General features: G+C 46.3%; 5 protein-coding genes across 5 annotated transcripts; 3 read left to right on the plus strand and 2 right to left on the minus strand.

Moving 5' to 3' along the window:
* Positions 1-146: 146 nt before the first annotated feature.
* BO83DRAFT_419117 (uncharacterized protein) lies at positions 147-4,920 on the plus strand (the record flags this gene model as incomplete). The annotated part of the gene is made up of 3 exons (XM_025534862.1): positions 147-1,810; positions 1,987-2,044; positions 2,120-4,920. 3 exons carry the CDS (start codon positions 147-149, stop codon positions 4,574-4,576), a joined length of 4,179 nt encoding a protein of 1,392 aa, XP_025385747.1. The 3' UTR covers positions 4,577-4,920.
* BO83DRAFT_95845 (uncharacterized protein) lies at positions 4,812-5,575 on the minus strand. The gene is made up of 2 exons (XM_025537748.1): positions 5,030-5,575; positions 4,812-4,920 (listed from the first exon to the last, which is right to left on the minus strand). The coding sequence occupies exon 1, from the start codon at positions 5,532-5,534 to the stop codon at positions 5,043-5,045; it is 492 nt and encodes a 163-aa protein (XP_025385748.1). The 5' UTR covers positions 5,535-5,575; the 3' UTR covers positions 4,812-4,920; positions 5,030-5,042.
* On the minus strand, positions 5,567-7,011 carry BO83DRAFT_95840 (uncharacterized protein). Its single transcript, XM_025537747.1, has one exon. It carries the CDS (start codon positions 6,691-6,693, stop codon positions 5,752-5,754), a length of 942 nt encoding a protein of 313 aa, XP_025385749.1. The 5' UTR covers positions 6,694-7,011; the 3' UTR covers positions 5,567-5,751.
* Positions 7,012-8,764: 1,753 nt separating this feature from the next.
* BO83DRAFT_318543 (dynamin family protein) lies at positions 8,765-10,996 on the plus strand (the record flags this gene model as incomplete). The annotated part of the gene is made up of 3 exons (XM_025527744.1): positions 8,765-10,158; positions 10,181-10,727; positions 10,778-10,996. 3 exons carry the CDS (start codon positions 8,765-8,767, stop codon positions 10,994-10,996), a joined length of 2,160 nt encoding a protein of 719 aa, XP_025385750.1.
* A 3,005-nt stretch (positions 10,997-14,001) lies between these two features.
* Positions 14,002-15,071, plus strand: BO83DRAFT_342815 (putative cyanamide hydratase). Its single transcript, XM_025528670.1, has 2 exons — positions 14,002-14,441; positions 14,499-15,071. The coding sequence occupies exons 1-2, from the start codon at positions 14,222-14,224 to the stop codon at positions 15,011-15,013; spliced, it is 735 nt and encodes a 244-aa protein (XP_025385751.1). The 5' UTR covers positions 14,002-14,221; the 3' UTR covers positions 15,014-15,071.
* The last annotated feature ends 8 nt before the right edge of the window (positions 15,072-15,079 follow it).

Here is a 15,079-nt window from a genome sequence, read left to right on the forward strand (position 1 = left end):
TACTAGGCGCACTGATAAGCGCACTGATAAGCGCACTTTCTCTAGCCAGCTGTCCATAAATTGGAGCAGATGCCTTTGAGTCGTTGAAACAAAAGGGACGGTTGCAAATATCACCACCAAACCCCAATGTTTCAGGTCCCTTCGCAATGAGTTATTATGGCAGTACCGCCTCAACCTTCATCGGCTCCTCAATCCAAGGCCCTAGCCATTTTGTCAGCGAGAATGAACATCATGTACCTTATGGACCGGGAGAAGTCTCCTGGGACTTCGTCTCATTTCTGGCCCTTGTCTCCAGCTCAACGTCCTATACGGAGTGGACGGGGATTGGTATGAGCCGGATCCACATCACCCCAAGCAATATCGCTCTCTCTGAAAGAAAAGGGCAGGGCTCTAGCTTCTCAATATCCTTGATCGATCGCAAAGAGTTTTCCAAAGTTTTGCCACATGACATGGTTCGCTTAAAACACCTCCCTAAGCTCTTAGCTGTGAAGACGCCGATCCTAGATCCGGAATTGAGAACACAGAGGAATCGGTACATTTTCGACTCAATGACAAGAGAATATCGCATATTGAATTATAAGTCACTAAGAAACCACGAGAACATCGTCCGACTGGTTGGTTGCTGCTGGCGAACCGTAAACACGGAATTGGACATCACAGTTCCGAACCTTGTACTCGAAGGTTCAGATCTCGGTGACCTCGAGGACTTTTATCAGCAGCATGGAAATAGTATCACGATGCGAAGACGACTTGGACTCTGTATTGATATTGTTCTAGGTGTCGATGCTCTTCATCAAGCTGGCATTTTGCACGGGGATCTCAAACCTCGTAATATACTGGTCTTCAAAGATAAGGAAAGGGGCTTCATTGCCAAAATAGCGGACTTCGGCTCTTCCATCTCACTACACCATTCCACCTTCCCCCGGAAGGCATGCTCTGGAACAACGCTATTTTACGCACCCGAACGGCTTGATGGCCAACAAAATTACAGCAGAGACGGCCTTTTGAAAGCCGAAATCTATACCCTAGGGTTCCTCCTTGCATTTTTGGTCAGAGGACCCCATATATTAGATAGACTCAGCTCAGCTAGTCCTGATCTTGTCAGGAATCTCAAAAGACAAGGCGAACTGGCAAACTGGATGATGCAGGGTGAAGACCTGCTGACTCTTGACAGTATGGTACGACCAACATTTGGAAAAGACGCAGCTGAGCGGCGGCGCCAACGCGGCATTTGGAGATGGTCCCAGAACCAGATAATCAACATGATACAGGCGCAGCGGAGGAAAGGCAACTTTTCAAGTTTTGATAGTATGATGGGTGACGGGGATTGGATCACGCTGGCCAACTCCCAGATGAAAGATGAGAAAGCAGAAATGCTGCTCATTGATATTGTCAATCGCGTCATGGTAGTTGAGCCGACCAAGCGACCTGCTGACGTACAGTCCGTCCTCCTAGCTCTTAGGAAGATTTTGACATTGGAGCTCTATGCTGTGTATGATACCAACTACCAATGGCTTAGGTTGTGCGAAGAACAGCTCGCATCAAGCCGAAGACGGCTCAACCCGGAAGGTCTGCACGAGGGTCTTCCTGCTATGCTTAATAGTCAAGAGGTCGATGCTGCCATTCTGGACTACGCCTTGAGCCCATCAAATAGCTATAACTCAGACATATGGCGGAGACCTAACGTCTTCCGCCATATTCGATTCATATGGCGATTTGGGAGCCCTGCCAAATTCACAAAGAAAAATCCGCGGATATATCGGCTCTTCACTCGCACGGGGCGACCGGAACTCGAAAGAAAACAGAAAAGGTATGTTCAGAAATTCTGTTCTCTGTGAGCCCCATTCAAATATCCTGACGCCGCTCTCAGATTCATTGCGAGCCAGTCACTCAGAGTTAAGGAGTATATGAAACTATTTTCGAAGTCTTGGAGGTACTGACCCACAGCCTGCTACTTACATCACATAACAATACTGACTGGCATAGCCGGCATCATCAAGAGCAAAACGAGGAAAATTGGACAGACAAGGAGGATGTCTTCCAGGTATGTAGAGGCACCTCCGGGGTCGTTTCCTGTGGTCTTGAAAGACACTAACAGCTAGGATCGTTCTCGACATAGGCGACATTGGACGAAAGATATACCTCGCTCATACCACAAAGCGTCCGAAGGGAGCTCACTAAGCAACTCGAATTCATTGCAGACTCTCCTACAGAAGCTGGACCCCGTCGTCTTGTTGCTTGTTTCGAATACGCGCTGATGATTCTTTGCTACGATGATGTCTCAAGATCGGATGTCGAACTCATTTCAAGAGCCCTTTCCTACCTATATCGTGCGGCAAACTTGGGGCATCATCGAGCCCAGAGCATGGTTGGCAGACTATCTGCCCTATTTGACCGTGTAACAACCATTGGCCGTGACAGGGAGTTTGAATGGCTATACCAGTCTTCTCTAAAGGGCAGTCTCACTGCTATGGAGCGACTGCGAACATTTAATTTTGCTGCATATGAACAAGTACAACATTTGCTACGCTTTAAATATAACGGCTCTTACGTCAAAGGAGAGTTATGGAAGGATACAGAGTATCTGCTTATTCTGATCTCTGCAGGCCTGAGACATTCTCCACCAAATTTCATACATATGCTTGTCGCACACGGTCAGCTAAGGAGCCTCAAAAGGATTTCACATCTCTCCATTGAAAACTTCAATACTATAAATGGCTTGGGTGAGACACCCCTAGTTGTTGCTTGTCGTTGTGGCCATGCAAGAGTTGTGGAGCTCCTTCTTAAGCTCGGAGCAGACCCATCAATTGGAACATTTGACAGCGTTCATCCTTTGCATTTTCTCAGTGCATTTCCTGAGGAAGATATTCCTCAGATGACACATCTTCTTCTCCAGCATGGCGCACAAATTGAGGTCCACTCCCAGGGAGGAGATGTCTACCGACAGGGACTTGATGGCCGGTTTGGTATAGAGGACGGAACGCCGCTGCTGTGGTCAGTGTGGGCGGGAAATATTACGGCCATCAAAGAACTGCTCAGACATGGTGCGGATGTTTTTTCATACAGACCACTAAACGAATGGGATATGCGAGGTGACGCGGTCATTTATTCCTCTCCGCTCGAGGCTGCCATTAACACTTATAGATACAATATCGTTGATCTTTTGCTGTCATCGTGCAAAGACCAGAAGGATTTAGAACTGGGGTTGAATGATCTTCGACTAGTAGGCAAAAGCGTCAGTGCAACCCCATTACTGATGGCTCTGGAGAGAAAAATACTTTCGAGGCTGAGATCGACGCTATTCCACGGTCCATTCCGTCATTACGCTCAGTTGAGAACGGTCGAAACCTTGCTGCGCTATGGTTCCAATCCTCTTCGTCTCAGCAAAGAGAGCTCAGGTGCATCCGTCCATGCAATTGGACTCGTCTGTCAGGATAATAATCTTTCTCTGCTTGAATTTCTCTGGAACTACCACGAGGGCAAATTGCGGCCATCCTCAGAACAGTATCTCGAATGCGTTTTCGACGCAATACGGACATCAAACCGATGCATATTTGATTTCCTACTGTCCCATCAGCACGACATTCCTCGAACCCCAGAAACCTACAAGATGCTGTTGAAACTATTGAGTAAGACCTGTGGCCTTTCTTCTGATTTCCACTACCTATCTTCTGTCGTCGCATCCATTGTCCAAGCTTTGCCATTGGCCCCTTCTGGAGCCACAAAAAGGCCCGATTTTACCGAGCAGGTATTTGTCTCTCTTGTTGCAGGAAATATTGGAGCTGCGAGATTGCTCTGCCAGTATGGCAATTGCAGCTTCACTAGGCCATTCGATAACTTCTCGGTGCTGGCGAGAGTGATCCAACTAGATGCAGTTTTCCCAATTCTTCAGGATAGAGTTGGCAACCTGCTGCACTTGGTTTCCTCATTCCTTTCGGTGGAAGAAAAGAGCGAATTATTTTGGAAGTGTGCATTTCACGAAGATGGTGGCCGACGCTTTCCACTTACAGCCCTTCAATTTGCCTTTATGGGCCAAGAACACACGCGTGGAACTACGGAGAGCCTGGCGGCGATGAACCCAAGGCTTCTGCCCAATATCCTCCGGGCTTTTCACGAACCTGAGTTTCTGAATGCTCGAATCGATCCTTGGTCTCTGGATTTCCCTGGCGACACTGCTCTGCACATGGCCGCGCGAAAAGGGTGCGTGAAGGAGATACACGCACTGCTTAACGGTCAGCACGGAGGTTCCTTTGATCTCAACCTTAGAAACGTCCACAACGAAACACCGGTGGACCTGTTCATCGCACACCATGAGAAGCTTGTTAATGAATTAGAGGAACGATTTGAACATTTAGGTTCTTTGTCTACGGCAGGTGCCTTGTTAAGAAAGCTCGCCGATGTTGAAGCTGCTATCTCGTCCCTGTTGGATAAGCGAGAATGTAGTATATTCGTGTTCTGCCTTGTGGCCGTAAAAGAATCACAGGACACGTTTCTCTTTATGCGGCGGCCAAACATTAAAATCCGTGTTCCTTACGTACCAGGCAAGTCTCCCAACCACCTTCTAGTTCTGAAGTGACTGTGAATACACTGCTAAGGCTTCCGTGGGTAGGTCACACAATTGGGAAGTATCCTTTATCTGCTAATGAGCATGAGGATGTTGACCAGGTTCTCAACCTAGAAGTTTCCAGACTGATCCCATTTGTCGACTCCCCTTCAAAGTATGGCAAAGTCCTGTCGAAGGATCTGGATAATTTTATTAAGAAGCTAGCTTGATGGAATCCCTTCTGTCTGCAATATACTCTGCTTTCAACTTAAATCATCATCAAGGCATGTGTTTTGTACTTTGCGATTCTCTAGCGAGAAAAATATCATCACAACTGCATCATCTGCATCAAATGCGGGATCCAGGGTGTCTGGACTCTAGAGTAAAAGTAAAACGTTAGACTTTTACATCGTCGCTATCCTGGACAAGAAACACTCAATGGGGAAAATATTGAAGAGGAAAAGAAATCAAACGATTTGAACTTACGATAGGCGCTCGTTTATCGAAGCTTGGGGGTCCGGGTCATCACATGCGACGGTTGTACTCTGTCGTCTGACCACCTCAAACTCATGATCATTCCTACACCGAGGTAACGCAGGTAACGGTTCATGGTATGTCTCACCAGGGCCAAATTTCTCTTGAAAACGCTGTTTCGCGAAATCCAAGAAAAGTTCGTGGCAGCTTCGATACTTCCCCCCGGACTGAAATAGAAAGTCTGCATTTGAGGCCAAGCCCGCTTTCTCTTATAGGAAGTCATCAAATTCCGTGTTGTAGGGCACCTTACTGCTTGCGAATACTCAATAAATGTGGTAGTAAAATCTCGCAGGCGCCTGCGTAGTACCTTGCCTTTCTTGAACGTTGGACGAATATTTCCTGGGATGTAATCGAGCAAGTCTCCGTTGATGACACACCAATTGCGATTATTTTTATTTTCTGTTAATTCGAGCCTATCAAGTATCTGCTCCGCACCTGTCTGCAGGCTCTGTCTCATACGGTGACTGAGAAAGCCTCCGAGACAGAGTCCACAGGTACAACCAAAGCGCGTGCGGTTCCAACAGAGTATATCGTCCTTGATCGACCTTTCATTAAGGGCTTGTATGCATGAGACTGCTTCGTTTTGAAACCCCTCAAACTTATCGGCTCGCACTATGAAGCGCTGCCCGAGATATTCACCCGGGCGTTCCACATCAAGTTGAGACTGCAATGCCTCAAGAGGGGTGTACCCATGAATATTTTCGACCATTTTTAAGATCTGGGTGGTTGACGGCAATAGACTTCAGGATCCACTCGACACACACTGGCTTGAAGTTGCAAGCAGCTATATGGAGAATATTATTTTTATAACAGTCTTTGGACTCGATTAGGGACCCCTGGGACTCATCACCCTTGAGGGCGCGTTCCTTGAGCATTGCAATGCATTGGGAATCGGGGAGGCTCTGAAGCGCATGATGTATCGGATACAGCTGAGCATATTCGCTCCGTGCCCTACGGCGGTTTACTTTCTCTTGGAGGTGATCAGCTACCTCTTGTCTTGACGATTTGGCCTCATTGTAATTGAAGTCTCTGTCTGTGCCTAGTGGTTCACCAATAACAACGCTCCTGGCCTCGGGCACTTCCGGCTGTGGATCGTCCGAATCGTGTTCGTCATATAAGATTGGTTCTACTTCGGGAGGCTCTGGATCGTCGGCGATGGATATGGTCCGTGAGAGGTGATTGATATCGATAGATAGGGCAAACCAATGACTGATCCCAATACGGTGGAAGCCCAATTGCCTGAAAAACCTGATGGCAAGGGCCGTTCGGGCATCTGCCATGCCAAATCGCTCCTTTTTCGTCTTTCCCGTACGTTCTTGTAGGTCTTCAGCCATGTGCAAGCAGCTTGGGTATGCAAACACAAAGCGAACGTTGGTATCCAGTTTCGTTGCTTTTTGAATCATATCCATCACCAACTGACGTCCAATGCCCTGGCGACGAGCTTTCTTCAAGACTGTCGCTGTCTCAATGATTAGGAAATCGCCTTCGCTTAGCTCGTCTTGCCAAATTCCAAGTCCCCTTCGAGCAGGATGATTCGTATATTCCCTTTTAAGGCGTCCATGTCGGTCAATGATATTGAGGGCAAGGTTCATAGTCTCGGTGCTTGGGTACTCCATTAGCTCGAGGAAGTCTGGGACGATCCGATCCCGCCGGACAATAAGCCCGAATGTGCTTGCCTACTTCCGTTTTGCATCCATCTCTGCATAGGAGAGCACGTGCCTCAATTGGAAGTAATCATTTTTTGAATGGCTCGTACTCCAGTGTTCCATTCAAGAGGTTGGTCCTGACTTTTAGTTTAGTGGTCGGCTCCATTACGGGGAACAGTAAGAGTACGCTTCACAACTGCTGAATAGAATGAACTGGTGATTTAGGAAAAGCAGTTAACTGGAAGCCAACAATTTATCTGAACAGCACTTCTCAATCTTAGGTATGACCTACGCTTTCCTGAGGTAACGTGTTAACTAGTAACTGTTCACTACGTGCTCAGCCACCAAGGCAGGAAAAGCCTGATCGGCAACTCCCACCAATCACATCAACCCGGGCACATTCGGATGCGACTAAGGGAGGACAGAACGAGGCGATGCACGTTTGAGCAATACTCCACTCATAATCAGCGTTCACTTTGCTCAGTAAAGACTTATTGTCCCTTCTTTTTTCGGCCTATCTCTTCCACCTACCGGATGATGATACTCCAACTCACAAACGGTTCCTGAAACTATATTGCGCACTCGGCCTATTCACCCACCCCTACCTTACTACTGTTCCCATTTACTATTATATGTGAACATTTACCTATTTCCGCTTAGTACATACTGCTCGTCGCGTACTCTTAATTCCAACCTGATCTTAACTATATAATTAAGAAATTCTTTATTTCTTAACCCGAACCCCAGGTCACAGTTGAGGTCAGGTTAAGGTATAACGGTGAGGTATAACCACTCTACTTATACCTATTACAACAGACTATGATAGTTCTCGATAACTTCATGACTTATATGACCACTGTAATATACTATTTCGATAGTTCTAGTACTGATAGTCTATCTATTTTATTATAAATAACATCCTTCTCGCTAGAGTGGTTAACGGCCAGGGCGGGGTAGGGTAGGTTTTAAAAGATTTATACCTACCGTCAGGTTAACGGTTAAGTATAACCACTCCACCGTTTACCATTAACTACCCTGGCCGTTAACCACTCTGTAACTAGATGGGAACTCGACTATAGAATATAAGTAGTTTGTATAATAAATTGAAGGTAGTCTATATCCACTGAACAACCTGATTCTTAGGAAATTGATGATTGCTTGCTAGGAAACAGTTGTTTTGTACGAGAAGAAAGAGTATAATATCACTGTTGATGATCTCATGATCCTGTGGAGTGGAAAGGTACGTCATCCTGACGGCCTCTGCTGGTGTTTGTTAGCGCGGCTTGTCTATTCAATAATTGGCCCAATAATTGTTAGTTTCTCCAATATATATAATTATAAGTGCGCTATTATTATCACAAGGCATGATTCAATTTTATTCATTGATTTTTTACGGGAGACCACACTCGCCATCACACTTTTGTAAATATACAAACCTGCTGACTTCTTGGTAATAATATATTTCTTTGGTTACTAGGCTCTCATACTCAGCATGCAGCAAGGGGTGCTCCATCTCTTTGGACGCATCAGCTGGCCCTTGCATAGACCCCCTTGCTCCACAAGACAATTACAAGGGCCTGAATGTGGCGGGTGCAGGCAGAGAGTGCATAGTTCAATCTATCTCAAGGGGGTCCTGGAAATAACCTTAGCAAGGGTATATTGCGGTGAATCATCGTCTGACTCACTCCTTGCGTAAAATATTTTCAGTCTTCCTAATTTCCGGGCCGTACCAGAATTATGAGCAAGTTGATTTCGTGAACAGTATTTTCTTCACGGTCTTTTCATAAATAGGAGTCCCCTTCATTCTTGCGAGAGGGTCAGTCACTCGCATTCATCGTTTCCCGTCGTGATTCCCATGACCCCTTGATATGCGGTCGGCTTGATTGAGTCTTTCAGAAGCCCTGGATGACTTAAGGCTAAGTCGGTTTCGGACGTGACTACCGTTCAGCGAGTCTATAAAGAGCCGGGTCCCTTTTTATATTCTTTCCTCTCCTTTTCTCCATAGGACCTTGCCGACGGACAACCAGGAGTACCGCTCAATATGGATACTCCACCAGAAAAGGATTGGGTCCCGCTGGACAGTGGTCAGGTCCGAAGCGGACTCGGCCTAGTGTCATCCAGGACTTCTGAAAGGCTTAATCAAGTCGACCGTATCCGTGCCAATGGGGTTGGCGACCATATTGCGCTTCCGCAACTGGTGGTCTGTGGCGATCAATCAGCAGGCAAAAGCTCTGTCTTACAGGGAATCAGTGGTATACCTTTTCCTCGGCAGGATGGAGTTTGTACTCGGTTTGCCACGGAGATAATTCTTCGCCACGAACCCAAATATCGTCGGAACACCGCAACTATTATCCCTCACATTTCCCGCCCGGAAGATGAGAGGGCTAGGTTGAGCGCCTTTCACCGCGAGGTCGCTGACCTCGCGCAATTGCCAGGCATTATCGATGAAGCAGCAAAGCTCATGGGTATTCAAGGAGCCAATGAGTTAGTTGATGCGCCGACGTTTACCGCTGATGTACTTCGATTGGAAGTCGTTGGGGATACTGGCCTGCATCTGACCCTTGTTGACTTACCTGGGTTGATCTCGGTATCTGAAAATGAGGAAGACCTGCAGCTTGTCAACGATCTCGTGAACTCATATTTGGAGAACACCCGGACAATTATCCTTGCCGTGGTCCCCGCAAGCAGCGACGTGGATACCCAGAGCATCATTCAAAGAGCTCGGCGTTTTGACAAAGATGGCCTCCGGACTGTTGGAATCATCACCAAACCAGATCTTATCAATAACGGCACCGAGGCCCGGATTGCAAAATTAGCCAACAATGTTGACAAGACGAAACTGAAACTCGGGTTCTTCCTTCTGAGAAACCCTCGCCCCATTGATTTGGAGAAGGGCATAACTATGGCTGAGCGTCGGAAGATGGAAGCGGACTTCTTTGCCAATCAGCCTTGGAACAAGCTTGGACTCGATCCTTCGCGTGTCGGCATAGATAACCTTCGGGTCTTCATGCAAGACCTCCTTGATCGACACATTGAGCGCGAACTGCCGAAGGTTCGAAAGGATGTGGCTCAACTGCTCAATGAGATCAATACGGAACTCATGGATCTCGGGACTCAAAGAACGTCGCCTGCGCAGATACGTATCTACCTGATTCGCATTGGTACTGACTTCCAAAACCTTGTGAGGGCTGGGGTTGACGGGATCTATGGCACACGAGACGGGTTCTTCCATGAAATTAACGGCGAAAGAGACTATCATCGCCTTCGAGCCGCTATCCACATGGAAAATGGGCAGTTTGCCAACTATATGAGACAGCATGGGCAAAAACGTAAAATTGTTTCGGCGAATGATCAGGAAGATATGGATCCGGACACCGGCCAGATGTTCGTAAGTAAGGAACAAATGTCAGCGTGGATCAGAAAGGTGAGGACATGGTCATAATTGAATGTCACCCAGCTTACCGCCACAGATTTATGATCGCACCCGTGGCCGAGAACTTCCTGGGAATTATAACCATGCGCTACTTGGTGAATTATTCCATGAGCAGTCATCTCGCTGGGCCGACATCGCCCGCGATCATGTCACTACCATTACAGGTCTTGTGTCTCGATTCATCCAGGCGGCCTCGGAATTTGTAATAAAGGATCCCAGTGCTCGGGAGAATATTTTAAAGCGCATCATTGTCGCCAAACTGGAAGATAATTCTGAATGCGCATTCCGTGAACTGAGCAAGTTGTTGGATGATGAGGCCGGATGTCCTATCACATACAACCATTACTATACGGATAACGTGCAAAGGGCGCGTAACAGCCGTTCGAGGCAAGACCTTAGCATTTCGCTCAATAATGCTATCAACGAAGACTGGAACGGTCGATTTCATGTAAGCAACTCATCTGATGACATCAGTCGGCTTGTGGCCTCTTTGCAAAACCATGGTGTCATCGTCGATATGGAGGAGCGGGCTTGCTACGAAGCTCAAATTGATTTGGATGCATATTATAAGGTTCGTATTTTTATCGCCCAAATGAACTACTTGCATTGACCGCAGGATAGGTTGCTATGAAGACCTTTGTTGACAATGTGTGTCGCCAAGTCATTGAGAGACATATCTTAGCAAAGCTCCCAGCTGTTTTCAATCCAATGACTGTCACTACCATTTCGGATGAAGATCTTGTCCAATTGGCTGCTGAATCACCTAAGTTGAGTAGGCGCCGGGCAGAGGCCATTCAGCTGCAAGAGGCATTGGAGGACAGCCTTCGTGATTTACGTTGATTTGACATATATGTGCTGCTCTGGTGGGGTTTTTCTTTCCATCCTTGGTTTTCCCCCTCCGTCACGCAAATGCGGGAGCTAAATTATCTGCGCTGGTTTTGGAATTCTGGAATGCTGTTTTTTATGTATGTCAGTTAGTGACTAGTACTAATACTCTTGACTGCCGGTTTGCCTTGCCTGGCTGTAAGGTAAAGAATGCCTTGATCTCGTGCTGGTGACTGGCGGGCTGTTGAATGGGGTTTGACAGCTTGATGCCGGTGCTCAGTTGTCTTCTGCACGGTACAACTTCCCTAACTTGTACTCAACAAACTTACGTCGAGTACTTATAAGGAGCGTGATCATATCGTACTGAACGAAAGTCAAATTCATTGGACCGTCTCCAGAACCCGTCATCTCCACACCCGTCACACCCCGTCTCGCGTCTCCGATGACAGCAGGGTAAACAATTATTCGCTAGCAGCAGGCCAGCCAAGTAAACAGGCCTCGGGGTCCTCTGGATATTGTTAGGAAGGTGAAGTTGATGTCTTCTTGATAAGGGTATATCGTGTCTTCCGATTCCATATCCACTGGTCTCTATAACGAGAATCTTGAACGCGTCTATCAGCCACTCAGCTGCTGACCCAGTATAGACCTCGCACTACCTAAGACCGGGAGAGAGCAACTGGCATGACCAGGCTTCCAGCTGTGCCAGCAGAGGGGATTATATATAAGGCAAGGCAAATATGGAGACAATTCCCGCGCATAGGGAGCGGATGTTAAGATCCCCTCATACTTGTACGGGGTAAGCTCGATGGGGGAGACCCAAGCCCAAGACTAATTAGATGTAGTCAGTTATGGGATGTTGGTGTTGTGCAAGTATTGAAGCTCCCACTCCTGTAAGGGAATTGTCATCAGTTTATCCTTGCATAGGGAAACTATAGCGGCTGTTCACTGTTTGCGTTGTCCTATCTCGGGTGGACTTACACCACGGTGAACACATGTAATCTTTTGAAGTCATTTTCATTCGGCCCACACTGCGATTGTTTGAGAATCTCAGATTCTTCATAAACTAATCCGAAGTCTAAAGAGCATAGATATAAATAAATAATTAGGGTCCACACCCCACCATTTATTCTATCGATTGTCTTTCATTAGACAATTGAGCCTGTTATTTCTTTGACCCATTTACCACAGAAGTGTTCCGCTATGCTTCGAATTTAGATATTTTTGACTCACATACAATAATGATGGTCTATAGTACCCGATGGACTGGACTGAGGAAAGGTTGAGGGACTGGTGGTGCTAATGCTCTAGAAATTACCCGATTGAATGCCATCGAAAGTATATCCAATCTGAGAGCTGCGGAATTGAACTCCGGTCAAGCGGAATTGAGTATTCGAGCAGACGAGATGCGAATAGGGGATCGGAAGGACCCTTATTGTAACAAGAAGCAGCACATGATAATCTCTGAGCTGGTATCCTGATCGCTGATCTCTTGAGTAGTGTATAAGATGAGGTTGACAGGGTCTTCTGCGATGTGTGATCACTTCCAGTTACCACTTGAAGATCTAATATGATGAGACTTAACTGGGAGAGAGGTAAGACTGTAGTCACAGGATTGGAGAATAACTGGGGTAAATGTACTCGCAAGTGCCTAGGATGGCTGGTATTAAGGTACTTCTCGCTTGCAGGGATCCCTGGTGAGACTGTTGCACCACTTCCTACCAGCTTGAGGAACACAAATACCGGTACTGTTGTTTGACACAGCCACCTATAGACTATGTCCCACTCAGAAGAAGTTTAACACAGATTTGAAAACTGGCGAGCAGTACACTGAAACAGACACAGGCTTGAACTGGCGAGTAGTACACCAAAACAGATACAGGCTTCAATCTCTAAATCAATCCAAGGTAGACATGGCAGGGCTCGCCCGGGCCTGCTCATACCCGGGCCGAGTTAGATCCTGTTAATTAAGACTTGCGGGTTAGAAGCTACTAATCTAGACTTGTCTATTAAGTTTTAAACCAGACTTCAGATTAAGTATTCTTAAATTTTCTTATTTCTAAATAAGCTCTGAGGGCTCGGTAAGCTTGATTATTTATTTTAGAATGCTAGAAGATCATGTCAGACAGTCAGATTAATCTTAAATATAAATGAATTCATTATAGTATATGTTACGGGACGGATGGATTGTGCTAATCGGAACGTGCCTTGAACAAGAAGAAATAGCTGAAGAGCTATTTTGTCTGTTCGTACGAAATTCTTTTAAGTGTGTGTGCTGGGCTAGCGCTATTAGTTGGTGCCTGAAGCCGAGCTTTATATCAGGGCCTTGGTCCCATAACAGCTACCTTTGTCATTATTAGACGAATCCATGGTGTTTAGTGATTGACTCCTTACCTAGTTGACAGGCCTTCTACCCTGACAAGTAGATCCTATCACACATTCTTTTTGATTTAATCTATATTATCTATATTATCTTCTGTGTAAACTGTAAAGAGTATTATATAATTATAAAAGATTTACTAGATATTATTAAATATAAAATAATTTATTACAGCTGCGTGGTCGTGGACAGGTATAATAATAATTATTTATTTAAAGAATAAGCTTATGTTGTTTAGAATAGCTATAATTTTATAGTATATTAAAATACTACTAATATCTAAGGAAGGACGGGGACTTGGGACATTATTGAATAAATATCCAGGATTTGTACACAATTTGCCCGCAAGAGGAAAAGAGTGGCCGTAGAAGCCATGCCATTTTGGACACTGATGGTCAACAAACGCTAGAAGAAAGCGTCTTGTGCCTTCAAGAATATGATCACAGTGATGGAGATAATGGAAAGATAATCGGACAGCGCGACATGACCCGCTGACGGATATTTATCTTGCCATTGGTTACATTATGGAAGCCCCACTCCAAAAGACTACCTAATTGAGTAATCCAAATCAGTGGCCTGGGCGCGTCGATTCCGCTGCTCCAGGCCTGCAACATTGTGAACCAGATAAACCAGCAGGACGCCACGTCGAAATACTACCCAAAGGAGTTAAATCGCGACGACGAGATGACGAAAATATCAGCGGGGTCTGAGCAGGATACAATAATCCAGCCCTGCGCTGTAGGATATATAAAGGTCTTTTTCGACATTCCGCTATTGAAATGAACAGCTCTTCAAACAGGACAGCTACTCTTCTTCTACTCCGCCTAGCACTAAGCCATCATCATCTCCTATAACTAAACGAAATGTGCAACGACGAAATAAAAGCCAACGGCTGGTCCAGCATGCCCGCCAATGCCGGTGCCATATTTACGGACCAATCCTTCATCGAAAGGGCAGAAGTCATGCAGCTCGATACAATCATATTTCCCTTCGACGATCCTGTTGTTTCAAAGACCTGGGAATACGCCAGGGCTGTTCTTCACCCCCAGACATTGAACCATTCCATGAGGGTCTACTTCTACGGTATGTCTATAGTCAACACATCAAAGTGTATATACTCACTACGTCATATAACGGCAGGAATGGTAATCACCACCCAGCAATTCCCCGAAATAGCAGCATCCCTCAACACAGCCACCTGGGCTCTAACCTGCCTCCTCCACGACATCGGCACTGCTGAGGAAAACCTAACGGCAACCCGCATGTCATTCGATATCTACGGCGGTATCAAGGCCCTCCATGTGCTGAAGGAGTTTGGTGCCACTGCGGACCAGGCCGAGGCCGTTGCGGAGGCGATCATTCGACATCAGGATATGGGCGTCGATGGAACGATTACATATTTCGGCCAGCTTATTCAATTGGCTACGACATATGATAATACAGGAGTTCATCCGCATGTGAAGTGTTTTGAGGGCTTGGTTCATCAGACAACTCGCAAACAGATAAATGAGGCGTATCCGCGGTTGAAGTGGTGTGAATTCTTCTCGGGGGTGATTAGGAAGGAAGAGGCGATCAAGCCTTGGTGTCATTCGACCCATTTGGTGGACTTTGATAGGGAGATAGAAGAGAATACGCTTACGAGGGAGTGGGAGTAATGGTCTTATGGCGGGACTTGGTTACGCTACGATATGCCGTCTCTAGAATGAAATTGTGATACAAGG

This window comes from Aspergillus eucalypticola (genome assembly GCF_003184535.1).
Source record: "Aspergillus eucalypticola CBS 122712 chromosome Unknown BO83scaffold_21, whole genome shotgun sequence".
Classification (NCBI taxonomy): Eukaryota; Fungi; Ascomycota; class Eurotiomycetes; order Eurotiales; family Aspergillaceae; genus Aspergillus; species Aspergillus eucalypticola.

Excerpts from the sequence above, each read along its gene's own strand:
- BO83DRAFT_95845 (XM_025537748.1), bottom strand. The coding sequence starts at position 5,534 with ATGAGACAGAGCCTGCAGACAGGTGCGGAGCAGATACTTGATAGGCTC.
- BO83DRAFT_95840 (XM_025537747.1), bottom strand. The coding sequence starts at position 6,693 with ATGGAGTACCCAAGCACCGAGACTATGAACCTTGCCCTCAATATCATT.
- BO83DRAFT_342815 (XM_025528670.1), top strand. The coding sequence starts at position 14,222 with ATGTGCAACGACGAAATAAAAGCCAACGGCTGGTCCAGCATGCCCGCC. Across the intron at positions 14,442-14,498 it reads CATGAGGGTCTACTTCTACG|GAATGGTAATCACCACCCAG; the intron begins GTATGTCTATAG and ends ATATAACGGCAG.